The 18,585-nt window shown below is 42.3% G+C and overlaps 2 protein-coding genes across 6 annotated transcripts in view; both read left to right on the top strand.

Moving 5' to 3' along the window:
• Positions 1-15,556, top strand: part of msh3 (mutS homolog 3 (E. coli)) — a 36,931-nt gene extending 21,375 nt beyond the window's left edge. The window contains exons 20-24 of one of the 4 annotated variants that reach the window (XM_076998043.1): positions 4,125-4,282; positions 7,481-7,667; positions 13,987-14,113; positions 14,404-14,572; positions 15,166-15,556. In XM_076998043.1, coding sequence (XP_076854158.1) covers positions 4,125-4,282; positions 7,481-7,667; positions 13,987-14,113; positions 14,404-14,572; positions 15,166-15,247 — 723 coding nt within the window. In that variant the 3' untranslated portion in view covers positions 15,248-15,556. The other 3 variants (XR_013129650.1, XM_076998044.1, XM_076998045.1) reach the window with 3 other exon arrangements.
• A 1,123-nt stretch (positions 15,557-16,679) lies between these two features.
• The window catches only part of rasgrf2b (Ras protein-specific guanine nucleotide-releasing factor 2b), a 51,211-nt gene continuing 49,305 nt past the window's right edge, over positions 16,680-18,585 (top strand). The window contains exon 1 of one of the 2 annotated variants that reach the window (XM_076998040.1): positions 16,680-17,417. In XM_076998040.1, the coding sequence (XP_076854155.1) occupies positions 17,142-17,417 (276 nt within the window). In that variant the 5' untranslated portion in view covers positions 16,680-17,141. The remainder of the gene's footprint in view (positions 17,418-18,585) is intronic. The other variant, XM_076998041.1, reaches the window with a different exon arrangement.

Here is an 18,585-nt window from a genome sequence, read left to right as displayed (position 1 = left end):
CTCTTTCTTTCTTTCTCACCATTGTTGGTGTTACTGTAAAACTATGGGGAAAATGTTTACCTGCTATTTGAAATGATATTCACTTTTTTCCCCCTTTCTTTTTTCATTCCAAATGGGCACGGTCATGTCAAATGTGCTTTTCAACAGATGGCTGGAGTGGGACCGTAAGACCAGCAGGAGGGTTTTCCATAGCCCACTTCACAGTTTCATCCATTATCTTTTACTACATGTCAAATGGTGCTGGTACTAGTGCCCAGGACACCACTAGGAAAAAAAAAATCAAAGGAGATTAAAAGCATCAGAATTGTACAAGCGGAGATGCTACATGTGACTATAGAGTATAGCTGACTATAATATCTTCAGGATTCTAAAGTTAAGCTCCGTGGTGTTTGTTTGTTTGCTTTTTTAGTATTAAAACAGTCTTTTTTTTAGTCTTAAGTCTAAGTGGAGTCACATCAGTGACGGCGAAAGGCAAGCAGAAAGTTTGCGTCTCCTGAGCTAACGGACAACATCCCAAATGTCTTTTGAGTGACACACCTAGAAGAGTGATAAACTGGGGTTTTTTCACACCTAGAAGAGTGAAACCCAGGTCCATGTTGAATTCTTTTGCACATACTGACACATTCCAAGATTGATAAGTGTGACAGAAAATTACGAGTAGAAATCTTGAAAATTGCTGTCCATATATACCACTGAAAATGTCCATCCATCCATCCTCTTCTGGTGTTTGTCCATCACTACTATGTCTGGGTGGTTAACCATTACCATCAACAGTCTGTATCTGCAACTCCCACAGGATCTTAGCTTGATTATTCTTCACCACCTTCAGGGGTGTATACCCTCCTTTAACCTTGGGTTTTCCAGCCTGTACGTAGCACAGATGTTTCTGTATATTAGAACAGAAACAGCCTTTATTGTCCCACAGGTGGGAAATTTGGGGAAATGTATTATGCCATCAACTTGTCATTCCAGGTGTGCTGTGCCAGCTAGCATCTTGCATATTGCCTTTAAATGTCGGATTGTCTCACGGGCAGCGAGAACAGAACATCACCAGGAAAAACAGTGACTTCACAGTGACTCGACTCATTGTGTTGGCTTTAAGTTGGCCTGTAGGGCTATCTCCCACATCTTTTATGAAGACTCTTGGAGTCCTGTTATCAGTCTTTGCTCATGGTCACTGGATCCTGCTCAGGGACTCTCGGGTACACCACAATCGGGTTGAATATGGTGCAAGTCTACATGTTGAATATTAAACCTTCCATAGTTCCCACATCCTCCCACATTTGCAGATACGCTCTCACACTGGGGTGCTTGTGTAGTAGCATTGCAAGAGTTCTCAATTATTCTCTTCTCTTGTTCACAAGTCTTGAAAAAAACGCACACGCGTTGAGTTGTCTCATGAAAGTAGCTCTGACCAGTTGATGCATGGACTCCTCAAGTCCTCTGAAGGTATCCTGTGGTGTCTGGCATCGAAACGTTCGCAGCAGATCTTTTGTACGTTGTGAGGGGTGGCCATTCTCCACGTCTCCCAGCTAGTCCCAGGAATGCTCGATCAGATTGATATCTGGAAAATTTAGACGCTAAGCCAACTTTTTGAAATCTTAGTCATATTTGTCAAAGCATTCCTGAACATTTTTTTTTTCAGTTTGGCAGCATGCATTATCCTGCTATTTGCTACTGCTAGTAATGCCAGTACCATTGCCGTGAAGGGATGAGCTTGGTGCATTAATGTGTAGGTAGGTAATATGTGTCAACGCAACACCCACACGAATGCCAGGACCCAACATTTCAGAGCTGAACATTTCCCAGGGCATCATGTTGCCAGCTTGGCTTCTTGCAATGCATCCTGGTCCATCTCCTCTGCAGGTAAGCGATGCACAAGTTCTGGTTCACCAGTTGTTGGCCCTTGGACCACTGTAGGGACTAACTACTATACAGCATGAGCGCCCCAAAAGGCCTGGCAGGTCTGACCCAGTGATCTAGCAGTCTCAGTCTCAACCTCAGTCTTTCTGTTCTTCCTGTTTCCAACACATCAACTTCAGGAACTGACTGTTCACTTCCTGCCTAATATGTCTCACGTCTTGATAGGTGCCATTGTAATTTTATTTATATATATATATATATATATATATATATATATATATATATATATATATATATATATATATATATATATATACAGTTGTGATCAAATTTATTCAACCCCCACTGAAATAAAGTGTTTTGGCCAGTTTGACATTGATTTTGATCATTTCAGTCATCTTATTTACAATTATATCAAAGAGGCACTTATAAATTAGACAAACATAACATAATATTTATGATGGAATAACCACAAATGTCTTTACTGTGCTCACATCATTATCAGTTTTATTCAACCCCCTAGTGACATTATTTTTTAGTACTTAGTACAACATCCTTTTCCAGTTATGACAGCTTTCAAGCGTGAAGCATAGCTTGACACAAGTGTCTTGCAGCGACCTATGGGTATCTTAGCCCATTCTTCATGGGCAAAAGCCTCCAGTTCAGTCACATTCTTAGGCTTGCGCACTGCAACTGCCTTCTTTAGGTCCCACCAGAGGTTCTCAATTGGATTTAAGTCTGGTGATTGCGATGGCCACTCTAGAATGTTCCAGCCTTTCATGTTCAACCATGCTCTAGTGGACTTGGATGTGTGCTTCGGATCATTGTCCTGTTGGAAGGTCCAACGTCTCCCAAGCCGCAGGTTTGTGACTGACTCCATCACATTTTCCTCCAAGATCTCCTGGTACTGAAGGGAATTCATGGTACCCTGCACACGTTGAAGCTTTCCTGTACCATTAGAAGCAAAACAGCCCCAAAGCATAATTGACCCCCCGCCATGCTTCACAGTAGGCAAGGTGTTCTTTTGTTCATAAGCCTGGTTCTTCCTTCTCCAAACATAGCGCTGGTCCATTGTCCCAAACAGTTCTAATTTAGTTTCATCTGACCGCAGTACACTGTTCCAAAACCTTTGTGGTTTGTCCACATGACTTTTGGCATACTGCAGTCGACTTTTCTTGTTCTTTGGAGTCAGCAAGGGGGTGCGTCTGGGCGTTCTGGCATGGAGGTCTTCGTTATGCAGTGCGCGCCTTATTGTCTGAGCTGAAACTTCAGTGCCCACATCTGACAGGTCTTTTTTCAGTTCCTTAGCAGTCACGCGGGGATTTTTCTCCACATTACGCTTCAGGTAGCGCACAGCAGTCGCGGTCAGGATCTTCTTTCTGCCACGACCAGGTAACGTTTCCACTGTGCCCTTTAACTTGAACTTGCGAATGATACTTCCGATAGTGTCTCTTGGAATATTTAACAACTTCGCAATCTTTTTATATCCATTGCCATTCTTGTGAAGAGCAATAACCTCTTCTCTTGTCTTCTGGGACCATTCTCTTGCCTTCACCATGCTTGGAAACACACCAGTAGATGTCTAGAAGGAGCTGAGTATCACAGTCCTTTTAAATCTGCCTAATTGGTGCTTATCATGCTTGATTGCTGCTCGTTGACATCCACAGATGTTTTCAATACCTGATGGAAAACACTGGAATGAACCTCTGTTCTTAGGAGTGGTAGTCGTAAAGGGGTTGAATAATTGTGTCAATGAAGAAATCACAAAAAGGCCATTTAATACTTTATGACAAAAAAAATTGATGCTATCTTAGTTGCATTTAGTTCTTTAACAAGTCCTTGTAAGATTTCATTATGAACACAATTACAAATGTGCACTGAATTCCATAAAACCCTTCGCAGCATTGGGGGTTGAATAAATTTGATCACAACTGTGTATATATATATATATATATATATATATATATATATATATATATATAATTATATCGCAGCTGTACATTGTGCTGTGGTAGACATCCATTTTTTTCACTCGAGAGACCTGCAGAGTTGAGAGGTCCTGGTGGGGAAAGGAAAGACCTGTAACAAAACCATTTATCTCGCACGATTCATTGACGTATTCTTGCTTTAGGATTCGACAGCACGTACTTGTTATTTCCTCAGTACAGGAGATGGTGAATTTACCACCATGTCCGAGCGCAAGATTCAGAACTGCTTAGCTGCTGTTGTTGGCACTTGAGCTTGTGACCTGTTGCTCTCAGGGGGACGGCCAGCGCACCATGGTCATTACCGGACCCAACATGGGTGGGAAGAGCTCCTATATTCGCCAGGTCGCCCTGCTCACCATCATGACCCAGCTGGGATCCTTCATCCCGGCCAGAGAGGCCTCAATTGGTATCGTGGATGGCATATTTACCAGGTACAGTCTACACCCCCCCCCCCCCCCCCCCCCCCCCCCACACACACACACACACACACACACCTTTCCATTATTTCAACTAAACTCCAAATATTAGCTGCATATTCATTGTTTTGCTGTCAGCTGCTGGGACCATAGCTGTCAGTATTTTATCTGCCAAGTGTTGTGACGCACAACCTGTTTTGTTACATAATCATATCTTCTAATAAAACATTCCCAGATCTCTTGCTCCCTTTCTCTCCCTGTCTTGGTGTTCAGTCTTCAGTTTAGACATCCCCATTAAATGCCCTCCTCTTAAGAGCAAGAACATTGATCATTTCCGCCCACCTGCTCTCCTCTAATGGAGAACTACATCTTTCTGCTAATGGTACCCATATTGGGTAATAAAGACCTCGGCTAAAATAATGAAGCATTCTCACACAAGCCCAGCCCCCAGTGAGACTCTGCTTGTCCCCTCGTGATCTATGTGCATTTTTCTCTCGTTTCCTGGCCGTCGAACGGGCGTGTGGAGGCCGTTCACCTGACAGGTCGGGCTCTGGTGGCCATGACAACCCTTGAAGGGCTGGGCAGACTTCAAGCTCCTGTCGAAATAGTCTTGAGATGGAGAAAGTGAAACCATGGCCACCAGCCCAGCTACCTGAGCCAATGGTAATTAGGGCTGGTGTGTGTGTGTGTGTGTGTCTTTTTAAATAAGCCCAATGGGATAAGTGTTTGACCGTGATCCAAGCAGTCAGCGCTCTCATCCCAGATGACCTTTCTGTTTCCAGATTATTGTTTCCACACATGTGTAGGACACGCTGACTGATGTCCTGTGAGGGGGTGCAGGAAGAGTTCAGACACGTCTCATGTTGATGATTATCTGGAGAAGTGTCTTTCCTCTACAGCTACAAGTGATGAGAAATGAGAAAAAAACAGCTTCATTCAGCTGATTTATGAGGTTCATAAAATCTAGACTGTGTTATGAAGGTGCATTTACTTTATTTCTCGTTTTTGGTTGTTGGGAGTTGTTTTTGAGACTCTTGGTGTGCTGTTTTCTCCTGTGCAGTACAGCAAGTGCAATGTGCAAATAAGGCATTTGCATGCTTGTTAGTAAACACACATTTCCTGAATTGAGACTTGTTTATCTGATGGGGGTGGCATGTTTCTCCTGCCCTTGCACTCATAATTGGGCTACAAGCATCACGTCCATAATGGTTCGACTAATTGGTTTTAGATGTGACTTGGGCCGAATAAATATGCCTTATTCATGCGTTATCAGTACGATGCCGTGGATGCCGTCTTGAGTGCGGTGCTGCCAAATTGTGTTCGATTCTCCATGCTCATACTGTGGTTGACGCATGTCTTGTAGAGAATGAACGATCAGCTTAAACGTAGGATTGACTGATCACCGCATGCATTCCCCGCTGAAGTACGGCTGTTCTGAGGTCAGCACGTTAGCGTTCGGGCGTTTAGTTCCGCCCTGGAAGTCTGGAGGTCCACCACGCGTTCCTCCTCGTGGCATGTGAACGTTGATGGCCTTTTTTGTTGAACGCTGAGCAAGGTTACCAAGCACTTCTTTCCGTATCGCTTTTTTTTTCCGCCTGGTTGCTATGGAAACAGGAAATGAAGTGGAATGCATAACAGAGAGAGAAAAGAAAGGAAGAGAGGAGGGGGGGAATAATTAAAAACCCTTAAAAAAGGACGAAGCCATTCAAATCAATGTCGGCCCACACCGCTGGGACTGTGATTCACCTTTCTTTAATTTGTATTATCTTTTTACTCTCTCCTGCCTCATTTTTGGTATATTTTTTTGTTTGTTTAAAAAAATGTCAAGCTGTGTGCTGAATGTCCTGGTTGACTGAGAGAAAGGGAGTTTAATTTGGAGTGTCCGGAATGGGCAGTGACACAGACATGAAAACATCTCGTCTGTTCTTGACATATCTGAACCATGTCAAAGCAGTCCAGCCTTAGTGGTGAAACAGTCTTAACTAAAACCTGAAATGTTTTGGTAGCAATTCCATTAGTCGTGTGTGGTCAAAGCAAGTGTTTATTGTTCATTAATTTGTATACAGAATTGTTGTTTGCACTATTGATTAAGAAATTTTATTTAAACATGATTCTACACATCTTCAAATTTCTGGGCTGGGTACATTTGAACCAAAACATTATTTTATTCTCTCGATACACTGGAAAGTGGGGAGAGTGAAATCTGATTGGTCCTTGAGGTGAAAACAGCATTCTATAATAATGAAACACACTCAAAATATATAACTATATAATCATTTATAAGTAATAATTTTTTGTATTGACCAACGAATGGCAGGTGTGCAGTCCCTTGATGTCGAATAAGGGTTATTTTTTTAAGTAACATTTATATTAATTTGTTTTTTGATTGCAAAAGGGTCCACAAAACGTATGTACATTGTGTCTGACTTTATAAGTGGAGTTGTCTTTTCAGGAACCGTGTTGGCAGTTCGTGTTGGGGGGGGTCATCCTCCCTCTCCTCTTCACAGAAGCACTGCTGTATGCTGCTGTATTTCTCAATGTAACTGCTTTACTTACTGCTCATTGGTTGACCTTGTTTTCCCAGAATGCAACTTGAATGAACACTTTTTGATTGCTGATTTTTTTTGTTTGTTTAATGTTTTGTCAGGTTATAATCCCCCTCCCCCAAAAAAACCCCAAATTAAGTGCTCTACACCAGTGAAGCTGTCCATATATGCAGGCCAGGTTTCTTAGGTTTCTTTATTTAGCAGTATATTTGTGTAGCGTAATAGTCTATAATTGTTCCCACTGACTTCTTAGCCCCTGACAGATGAGCTCATTTGTTCTCCTCTACACATTTCCCCCTCAGCTCAATATGATCACGGTTGAAAAGGTTGGATAAATTCACAGGCATTTTTCCTGCATTATTTTCTTCAGCTCTTGATGTGTTCTCATTGCTCCGACTAACAATTATTAGCAAGTTTTCTTATCTGACCACACCGCTAATATCTACTGTAGCTTTCTGGTGGTACCTCTGGTCTAGAGCTCCCACAATGCTTCTGAAGTGATTAAGTGTTATTAAAGCAATTCTTTCACTCAGAACCAGTTACAGTGGTGGGAAGAGCTTTCATCATGGAGTGTGATCAACTAAAGCCCCTTTATGTCTGTATCTGTGTGTGGTTGAATTGGGAGTGATATCTCTCCATATTGCTGCTTTGTGCCTGTGTTTGGTAGAATGGGAGCCTCCGATAGCATCTCGAGAGGCAGGAGCACCTTCATGGAGGAGCTGGTGGAGGCGTCTGAGATCCTGTCCCGTGCCACACCGCGGTCGCTGGTAATCCTGGATGAGCTTGGCCGTGGTACCAGCACACATGATGGGATCGCCATCGCCTACGCCACACTTGAGTTCTTCATCAGAGACGTAAGTGACTGCAGAAGGTGACAGACTGGTGAGGAACTTGGCTGAGGCCATAAATACTCACATTGCACCTTCACTTTCAACTTTAGTAGCTATGTTTGTCTTATAGCTCCATATTATTGGTGTATAATTACAGGAACATTCTAGAACATTCTAGGAAAAAACGCTTAAAATGGCTTTCTCTCAAACCTTACTGATCAAAAATCCCATTGGGAAAATCAGGAAAGTTCTCTTCAGGGAGGTAATCCTTCCTACCTTAATTACTTCACATGTACACATAAGATATCCAGAAAGTTGGCTAACTACTAAGCATGCGTGTCTTTACAGGAGGGGCTTTGGATAAAGGACTTGATGAAGGGTGTGGAAAGAAAGGGGGCAGGGATTACACTTCAAAGAAAATGAATTATTGAATTATTATTCATACTTGTTATTCATTGTTATTATTGTTCATATTTATATTATTTATGAGGTATGCATTATTAAATTGTATATGTATTATTAAAAATGAATAATATGAACAGCTTTAATCTTTTTCGTCTCCTCTGAAACGTATTAGGCTATAAGAAAACATAGCTTAATGTATCAAAATAATGACCAAATACAGCTAATATTGTGCTGCACTAGTCGTAAATACTGTTTACTCCAGAAATAATTATTCTTGCAAGCAATTCCTTTTCTCCATTGACACCGATTATCAGCAAACTGCATAATGTTGCTTATTGTACAGTGTATCTGGAAAGTGTATCATTTTGTTATGATTCAGCCTTATTGCAAAATGGATAAAATTCATTTTCCCCCTCAAAATTCTACACACGGTCCAACCTGATGGGGGTTGAGAGGTTGTGTACAGAAGATTGGGACAAACTACCCCAGCTTGTTCAAACTACCCCAGCTTGTTCAAGCTTGTAGTATCATTGTCAAAAAGACTTGAGGCTGTCAAAGGTGCTTCATCAAATACATAGATAAATACTGATAAATATTGATTCCAGAGGGAACTTCTTGAATTCTTGAATTGAGGAAAGGCTGTGAATATGTATGTACATATGTACGTTTGTTTTTTTTTTTTTTTTTTTCATTTTAATAGTTTTAAATAATTTAAACAAACTTGTTTCACTTTGTCATTACGGGGGATTGTGTGTAGAATTTTCAGGGGAACAATGAATTTAGTCAATTTGGGGAAAAGGCTGAATCATAACATGTGGAATAAATGAAACGCTGTAAAAACAGATGCACTGTATTAAAACGACCCCAATAAAAACATAACATTTATCATCTGTTTATGACCAGTAAGATTTGAATTTTATTTCCATGAGTCATTGTTTTAGTACATCTAACCAAACTTAACAGTTTAAAAGCTATAAGAAAATAATCTCATGTAAATCATTCATTAATAATAATAATCTAATGTTTTGTGTTGTTTTTGGTAGTAAACAGTATTATTGACCAGTAAGATATGAGAGATATATGGGGATCCTAAGTTGTTGTTTTACTACTTAAGTCATCTGTGCCGTATATAGAATGTGCCCAGTTACAGATTGCAAGTCATCTGTTGTAAGGCAGAATTTGTGTGCCACCTTGTACCCTGTTCGTCACTGATTCATTTCTTGGGATCACTGCTGGTGTTGCATGGACCAGTCAAGCCTGTCTCCAATAATCACCACGCTCTTCTACGGTTGTCTTCCTTTTCAAAATGGCGCTGCTGTTAAATGGCTTGTCATCTGGACGTTGAGAACCTAGGGGATTAACTAGAGGCTCATAGGCATAATTTGTGGAAATATAATTAGAAGCATTCCTTTGAAGGCTAAATGTCATTAGCACTTTTGTTCTGCCTCTGTTCTTGAATGAAGATTTGGAAGATTGCACATTTAATAATGTGTTTATGAATTTCGGTGTGGGATTATTCACAGCAATATTTTCAATCCATTTTAGATTAATAGATTAATCATGCTATTGACAGTAAGGAATCATGTGTTGTTTTGTTGGTCTATCAAAAGCCTCAGGTGCTGTTAATCATATTTAATTACCTCAGTTGGACATGAGTGGATAATCTCATAACACCTTGAAATGGGTATAAGAATTACTTACATAATAGATCTCAGGATTTACTTTCAGATTTACTTTTTCTGTGTGGAAAGATCTCGCTCACATCTGGGGTGCACCAGGGTTCCATTTTAGATTTATTGTTCTTCACCAAATAAATGAATTATCATTGTAGAAATACACATACTGTCTGTAGTTAAGACATGTCTAAGACCGTGTGATATCTCTGATGTAAGTGTATGTTATCTAAGGATTCTCATGAATATGCAATTTCCTGAGAAGGTGAACAGAAGGTTTTTGAAATGTCTAAACTATAGAGAAGCACTTTTTGTGGAAGTGTTGTCCCCAAAATTATATTAGTGGCTGCTTGTTAGTGAACAAGCTAACAAAGAATTGTCCTTTACTGTGTTTCTGTGCCAAGCTCTGTGTGTGTGTGTGTGTGTGTGTGTGTGTGTGTGTGTGTGTGTGTGTGTGTTTTTCCATATTTACTTTGGAGCAACGCGTAGCTGTCTCCTGGGAGCTGGGTCCCAACAGACCACAATCCCGTAGCCTGGATACACCATATCATCTGACACCTTTTTATGATGCATGCTAGCAGTTTGAATAAAAGTCAAATATTGGTGTGTCAGCAAGTTTTGTCTGAGAATAAATTGATCTCATATTCATTTGATAAACTAGCCTTTCAGAATTGGATTGGACCCTAAAATTTTACACTTTACCATGGGTGCTGCTAGCTTAGTGTCTTCTGTAATGTGGTAATACAGCCTTGGATGAGTGAGTGTAATGGCACCAAAAACATTTCATGTGGTATAAGTGCTGGTATGGTATACAAGCCCAGTGAGTGCTGGTGTACGAGGCAGTTACGACGGTGTGCTGGGTGTTTGACTGCCTCCTCTGGGAATAGCACATTGTTACGTGCATGAGCCTCAGCATGCTTTCTGCTCTTTTACTCCCCCCCCCCCCCCCCCCCCCCCCCCCCCCCCCACAGCACCCCCTCTCACCTCTTTGCAGAAGCACTGCTGTATGCTGCTGTATTTCTGAATGTAACTGCATCACACATTGCCCACTGGTTGACCTTGTTTTCCCAGAGTGCTGGTATGGAATGAACTGGAGTGAAGCCTTCACCTTTTCCCTTCGGCATCTCACTCCTTCCCTCTTTCCATCTCCCTCTCTTCGCTCTGCCTTTCTTTTGCCTGCTGTTTTCTTAACCACACGGCAGTCAGGCACTGAGAGCAACTCTCCCACCAGCTGAGCTTGTGTGCAGATGTGTAATGGGTATTATTAGCCTGCATGTGTTTTAGTCACTTCATGACCATGCACTGCTGCCAAGCTGCTTGGAGTTTGCACGGCGTAACCAGGCCTGCAATTTAGCTCTTTAATGTGCCATATGTCAACAAATATATAAATATATCATGTTACTATCATGCTACATTTTAGCACAAAGACAAAACATGATTTTTATTTTTCCCTGCAGTGTGGAGTGGATTCGACTTGCATGCAGTGAGACGTGTTTAAAAAGGCTGTGGAAGAACTAGGAGTATTCGCAGAAATAGACTATACTGACAGCTGGGGACGCAATTGGCAAAAAAAGATAATTGTGTAATGAATCATCCAATCAGGTAGATTTTAATATGCAGCTTTAATTTGATTATTGTTACAGCGATTATTGTTTACTGGTTCTCCTTAATTGGTTAATTGGTCTTTTTTTAATAAAATGTGCAGTTGCTCAGTGTTGTACTGACAATACCCACAATATATGTTGTGATGCAGTTAATCACAGTAGTAGTAACGTATGGTCGTGTCATGCACCCCTAATTTTTCCTTCATTTTCAATAAGTTTAATCCGTCTAGTTGTGTTGTTGCTGTACATTCTGTGAGTCTGAAAACATATGCAAAATTTTTCCAGTTTGCATTCAGATAAACGAGGCCACTTGGACTAGGCTTTAGACTGACGCCTTTCAACCTTTGAATCCTGAACAGATAAAAAAAAAACACTTTATATTATAAGATCTGCTTTCTCTTCCTGATCATTTACACGCGGGCCCAGTCTACAGACACATTTGAGATGGGAGATATGGTAGCTGGCATGTATGCTGGTCGGCATGGCAACAGGGCCATCCCTGGTCCCGTCCTTTCACCTGCAGAGTTCTAGAACACCTTGCATGTACTTTACATTCCAGAATGTAAAGCGCGTGCAACGTGTTCTACAATGTAAAGTGCGTGCAACGTGTTCTAGAATGTAAAGTGCGTGCGGCGTGTTCTACAATGTAAAGTGCGTGCGGCGTGTTCTACAATGTAAAGTGCACGCGGCGTGTTCTACAATGTAAAGTGCGTGCGGCGTGACACGTTGGCGAAGAGCAGAGCCTGCCGCCGTGCCCCTCCTCCCTGCGGCAACCGCCGAGGTGCTCTGGCTGCAGGAGGAAGGCCGGTTGCCATAGCAAAACTCTCTGCACACATGCAGGAGGCAGGGCTTGCTGGCAGAGAGCCGCCACTCCTCTTCCTCCTCCTCCTCCGTCTTCCCTCCCTTGCTCCTTCGTAGCTAGATGCTCCAAAATGCGAGAAAGGAGTTGTAAAGAGTCCATCAGCATGAGTGGTGTGTGGATTTCAGCTGTAACTGGGTGATGCCTCTTCCCTGTGATGTATTTCGTTTGCCCTAGATGTCTATGTTGTCAGCCATCTGGAAAGGCAGCAGACAGTTATTTATCCAACTGAGTGAACTTAGAACAATGTTTTTTTTTCGAAGACAACAGTCCAAACTGAGACTGTATTATCAAGGTGCCGCTAACTAGCAGTCCCACTGGAGCACTTCTTAGCGTCTCTCTTCATTCGGTCTACTTGTCAGAGGACGTAAGATTCGGCTGCAACAAATCCATCCTACTGATTTAAAGTTTATTTCAGGGATGGCTACAGCTCCCAACAAACCAGGCTGTCGTACAATAATTCTTTAATATACTTTGTTATTGTTATTGCTTGAATTTTTCCCACCCAGTTTTCTCCAGAAAAAGGGGCGGAGTTACACAGTGAAAGAATTGCGCCGCCTATCCCTTTGTGATGCATGAACTCATAGATGCCCATGATTGGTCAGTGTTGCTATAATTGACAGGACGGAGAGCGTATAAGACCCCTCCCTTCCTGAGAGCTCAACGATATTTGCTCTCTTGGACTCCCGGCCACAGGAGCCCAAAGCATCATCAGAGCACCATCAGGGGATCGAACTCATGATCCTCCAGTGACGGGGTGAATGCTTTTCTGTTGCACAACCCTGAAGCAAAACTCAGCATGGTGTGGTTGGCACCCCGGGAGGGGACGTAGCTGCAGACCTGTTCTTCTACCCCAGCACTGAACACCAGGCATTTTGTGATCTCTAAACTCTCTCTTATCTTACAACCACTTTTGGAAGTCAGGGTTCAGATGAGGCTTGCTGGAGCTCCATGGTGAGTTATGATGGTTCGCCATGGAACAACATTATGCCTCTCAAGTTCCAGTAGTCCAGCTCATTGGTCCTCTCTGTCCAGACCCTGGACAAACACACAAACACAAGCAGAAATGAGCGTATTCCTATTCCAAGGTGAAATCAGAAAGCAGTGTTGGTAAGATAGGTGGGTACACATAAGGGTACATGCGCGCGCACACACACACACACACACGCACGTGCACAGGCTGCCTGGCTGATTATGCTCATAAATTCAATAGATGAGGAGGAAGTGTCAATTTGCTCATTGTGAGCTTAGTTTACCCACCAGCCAGCTGCCTCATTCTCTCCCACCTTCCTAGAAGATAAGACATGGACTAACCAAATAGTCATATCCAATGTGAACACTTTGTGTTAAATACTTATTGAATCATTATTATTATTGAATCATTTTTTATTACCTCTGTCTATCCATCTAGCTGTCTGTCTATCGACCTAGGTACCTAGCAATCTGTCCATCTAGATATCTGTCTATCCATCTAGGTATCTAACTATCAGTCTGTCCATCTAGCTGTCTATCTATCCATCTAGGTACCTAGCTGTCTGTCCATCTAGCTATGTCTATCCACCTGTCTAACTGTGCAGCTGTCCAGTTATCCATCTGGTTCACAGACGCCGATTACCATTTGCTGTGCTCCGTACTATAACATTTTTCTTCCTTATATATTCATTAATTCACAAAGGTGTGAGTATTAACACCTGCTAAATGTGATGGTTAATCACACATGGTCATTAGCATCTAATCCCTCCCACCCCAAGCACATGAGAAGCTGTCTGACTGACTGTTTTGGTTCGTTGAATGTATTGCAGGTGGGGTGTCTCACCCTGTTTGTGACCCATTACCCTCCTCTGTGTGAGCTGGAGAAACGCTACCCACGGCACGTTGGCAACTACCACATGGCATTCTTACTCAATGAACCAGACGCAGCAGCTGATGGTATGTATGGGTGTGTGCACGTGCATATACGTGCACGACGTGCCACAAACATTTCAACTACGATTTATAAATCACAACTGTTGCTGCACTTGTTGCATTGTGACATTATAAATGGATTCAGTACTCCGTCCTGGTTGTATCCACTATGTTGTAACAGAGGTCCTGGAGGTACGGTGAAGTGCATGCTGGCCATGTCACAATCCCACAATGCACCTTGACATACCTCCACCTTCTCAGGTGTTTGCCTCCTGGAAGTGATTGTAAAATGCCCCTTTGTGCCCAATGTGCAGAGGAGGAGATGCAACCAGAGTTCCTCACGTTCCTCTACCAGCTGACGGAGGGGGCGGCGGCTCGGAGTTACGGCTTGAACGTGGCCCGCCTGGCCGACATTCCCCACAGCGTTCTGGGCTCGGCCGCGCTCAAGTCAAAAGAGCTTGAGGCCGTTGTCGACGGCCGCAGGTAGAGCACACGAGCCAAGAGGCCTTGTTCAGCGCCTTCTGCCCCATGACCAATTTAGCATCTTTAACTAACTAACTTTAAAAACAAAGAGATATAATATCAGTATCTGACAATAGCAGTATGAGGCGTGTGTGTGTGTGTTTGCTTTTCGTTGATCTCACACAGCTGCTTTTGACTATTAGAACTGGCATGGATGTAATATCTGTTGCTACCATGGAGTGACTGAATTATATTAATGCAAATTGGATCGTTACTGTGAAGCACTAAATCATGATGTCAGTGATGAAGCGGTTTATGTTCCTGCTGCTTCAACAGCACTGTCTGCTTTCCATACATCATTACCACTTCCTGTGTCAGAAAGCTAGTTAGACTTGTTGCATGCACTTCCTATTATAGCCACATTAATCTCTGTTAACGTCAAAATGCCCAGACCTGGTGAAACCTGGGCCTCTCCAACTCCTCTGACCTATGAACTCCGACCTCAATCTTAAAATGACCTCTTCCTAAAGAGTACAGTGCATGGCATGCTAGACAACATGACCTGCTGTATAAGAAATGAAAGTTAAATGGGCTGTGTTTCTCTTTTTCTTTAGGAAAACTGTGAAGCTTTTATCTGAGGCTTGGAAAATTACTAACAGAGAATCACTGCTCGAGTGGAAGAAGCAGAAGTTTTGAAACGGGGCATGGAAAGATAGTGGAAAAATTAATTTTGTGTTAATTTTGATACTCCGCACAGTTATGAACTGTCGGTGTGAGTCGTATTACCATCTCTATCCTTCACTTCCCAGAAGGCCGTTGACTTAAAAACGAATAATGTCGTCCAGTGTCTTTTTGTAGGAAAACGTACTGTACTGTTTTACAAGTTTACTGCAGAGAGGAAAAGAATGAGACACAATGACAAAAAATTGTCATGTAAAAAAAAAAAAAGATGCAATACTGTTATGCAATATTCAGAGTGATTAAATAATGTATTCTCTTTTTGTACACTGTTGTACTTTTTTCCTTTTGAGGGTGTTTTAAGTAGAGCAGCCTGAATGTAACTGTTCATGTATTCACCAGTATTAATCATTAATTAATCATTTTAATTGATGAGTTTGTTTGGACTGACCCTTTAATGTCTTTTTTTTTTTTTAACAAAGAAACCCTTTTGCACCTTTACTTCCGTGAAGTTGGCATGACATCCGATGAGAGCGGAACAGAATTGTAACATGTTGGCAAAATGTAATCGGTGAGGGGCAGTGTGCTTGAAGCTCACATCACGCCCAGCCAGAGGTCACAGTTTCACGGTTCCGCTGAAGCCAGAGGTCACAGTTTCACAGAAGGCTTGCTCGAAACACTAGCACATGATCCATGCAGCCACTGTAATCGAGGACTGGTCTCTCTTTTTCCACTATGTTTCCACAGGTGTTGCACAGGGTTCTTGCCTAAGCATAGCTTTCTTTTTAACGCTTTTTTGTGCTTTTCTAGCCCAGTTATCACTGATTACAGATATTTTACAGATGCGGTAAGATGTACCACATTAAACTAGGGTGAACATAATATACATACACATTTTTAAAATAATTTCTATACTTGCTGTATAGTGCGTGTTCAAAAAGAGAACAAAACTAAAGTTTATGACAATAGTTTTGCTTTAACGAGAACTCTGACAGCTTGAGCTAATTATGCGTTTCGAGATATACCCCAGCTAAAAAAGTCGTCTATGCCTACTATGGTGTACGCAATTTCTGAGCTTTGGTATCATTAAGGAAACGGCATGATCCACACAACATGAGACGATGTCACGTAGTGCAACCTTATTTTTGGTCCAAGTCCAGTAGTGCGCTTTTCTCACTTTCTATCGTAACAGAACAACATCTTGGTAGCTTCAAATCAGTTCCGTTCATATTATAGTAGACAGTGTGGATTTCACATAGAACCGTGGTGAATCAAATCATGCGCATACAGACGTACATGTAAATCAATTCACAGAACACATAGGTTACACGCTTTAAACGGAATTGCTGTTTTTTGCCCTGCCGTATCCTAATGGCGAAGATGCTGATGTGAACGACTACGGTGCTCCGCCTTCTGATCCAACAACCGATGCGGTGCGTGGCGCGCTCGTAAAGATGCGCGTCTGCTGAGCGTGTGAACGCGCGCTCGTAAAGATGCGCGTCTGCTGAGCGTGTGAACGCGCGCCGCACAGCCAAAGACAGCCTGTCTCTTTAAGCCTGTCTCTTTAAGTCGCTGTCAAATCCCATTACAGCTGATCTCCACTGATTCTCTTTCATGGTCCGTGTTTAGTTGTGCTGTAAATGAGACGCGTACTTTGTTTTTGTAGCGTTCACTTGCGAGTTCACATCAGTTTTGTCCCTAACCAAAATGGACTGGACGGCAAACTCCTTCGGATAAGTTTCTTATGAACTTCTAACGGATATGAGCGACACGGAACGGTTCTTTTGAGCTCTGCAACTTCTCCGTGTATTTCTGCTCCCCCCCCTTCCCCCTCAAACTGACTAGGAGGAAAGTCAGAAGCATCTCACTGGTACGATGCTGAGCAGGTAAGGCCGAAGTACCGAGACGGAAAATGCAGAAGAGTGTTCGGTATAATGAGGGACACGCTCTGTATCTCTCCGTGGTGGCGCGCAAGGAGGGCGCCAAGCGAGGATATCTCTACAAGAAGACCACGGAAAACAGCAAATGGCACGAGAAGTATTTCGCGCTCTATCAGAATGTCTTGTTCTACTTCGACTCGGAGCAGAGTGCACGACCATCTGGCATCTATCTTCTGGAGGGCTGCACGTGTGAGAGAGTCCCCGCGCCCAAGGTGTCCACCGCCGGCAAAGAGACACTTGACAAATTGGTGAGTGAAACAAGCTGTCGTCATACATTTGTGTAGACAAACTTTTTTTCAGTGGAAGTGAAACTGTAGGACAGCTGTATAATTTGTGTTCCACCATCCTGTTTCCTGTATTTGCTGATTGAAGAGTTCAGTAATTGCGGATGCCATAGCGGCCATAGGCGAGTTGTTTTTTGCTCGGGTATATCTCGAAATCAATTATTTGTTCAAGCTGTCCGACTTCTGGCTAAAGTAAAACTAATGTCAAACTTTTGTTTTGTTATGACTTTAAACTTTCCAAGTTGTTGTATTCCTCATTGTTTCGTTAATTACCAACAAGCAACGTATTAGCATATGTATCAGCCGAATATCCAAATTCGGGTTCCGCCGGGCTGCGTAATGACGCAATAATCATTCTTCGTTAATTCACAGTTCGGGTGCTTAGCAGCCGTATCAACAGCAGCCTGTTGCGTCACGCGCTGCAAAGGGTATAGTTTCAGCCATTATTATTAAACATACGTGTTTCTGTACCTTGATTTAGATTATGACGAGAAACAGATGTGGGAAATGATTCTATTGCCATGCGCAACGTCGTGGTTTAAATTATGTGAATTAAACGGGATTGTTTCATTCATTTGAATCATTCATTACTTTTCTGTTGCATGCTGCTGTTCAAGTTTCTTGACTTCATGTGCTGCGGAGAGATGTCATTGATTTTTTGGTGTGATACACACAGTTCTGCAGGTTTAACATTTGACCCTGTAGCATTTTGATTTGTAGCGGTTAACTGAAATTTCTAGACAGAAGACAAATATGGGTTATGTTCCTTGTTTCAGGTCTATACTGTAAGTGGTGTACAGAATTCTCACTTTATTTAGAAGATTCTCTTGCAGGTTATACTGTATAATGAGCTTTGGTCTAAGAGAAGCAGCATATGAAAATGATGCTGGCACCAACCCTTTTAACAAATCTCTAATTTGATAACATTGTGCTTTATGAAATGATAGTACGGCAATGACTGGCTTCGTGGCAAGTCTTGTCAGAGCTGCTACTGGAAGTTCCACTGTGTAGTATCATGTTTCATTCTGTTAAAAGATGTAAATGGCTATAGACCTGTTTGGTCGGTGTAAGTAGTGCATGCTGTAGATGTGGACATGCTCAGTGAGCACCAGCGATCCTCCTGAGCTGTGCA

The sequence above is a fragment of the Brachyhypopomus gauderio genome, chromosome 3 (genome assembly GCF_052324685.1).
Source record: "Brachyhypopomus gauderio isolate BG-103 chromosome 3, BGAUD_0.2, whole genome shotgun sequence".
In the NCBI taxonomy this organism is placed as follows: Eukaryota; Metazoa; Chordata; class Actinopteri; order Gymnotiformes; family Hypopomidae; genus Brachyhypopomus; species Brachyhypopomus gauderio.
Note: the sequence above shows the minus strand (reverse complement) of the source record. Positions and strands in the feature narration are given on the sequence as shown.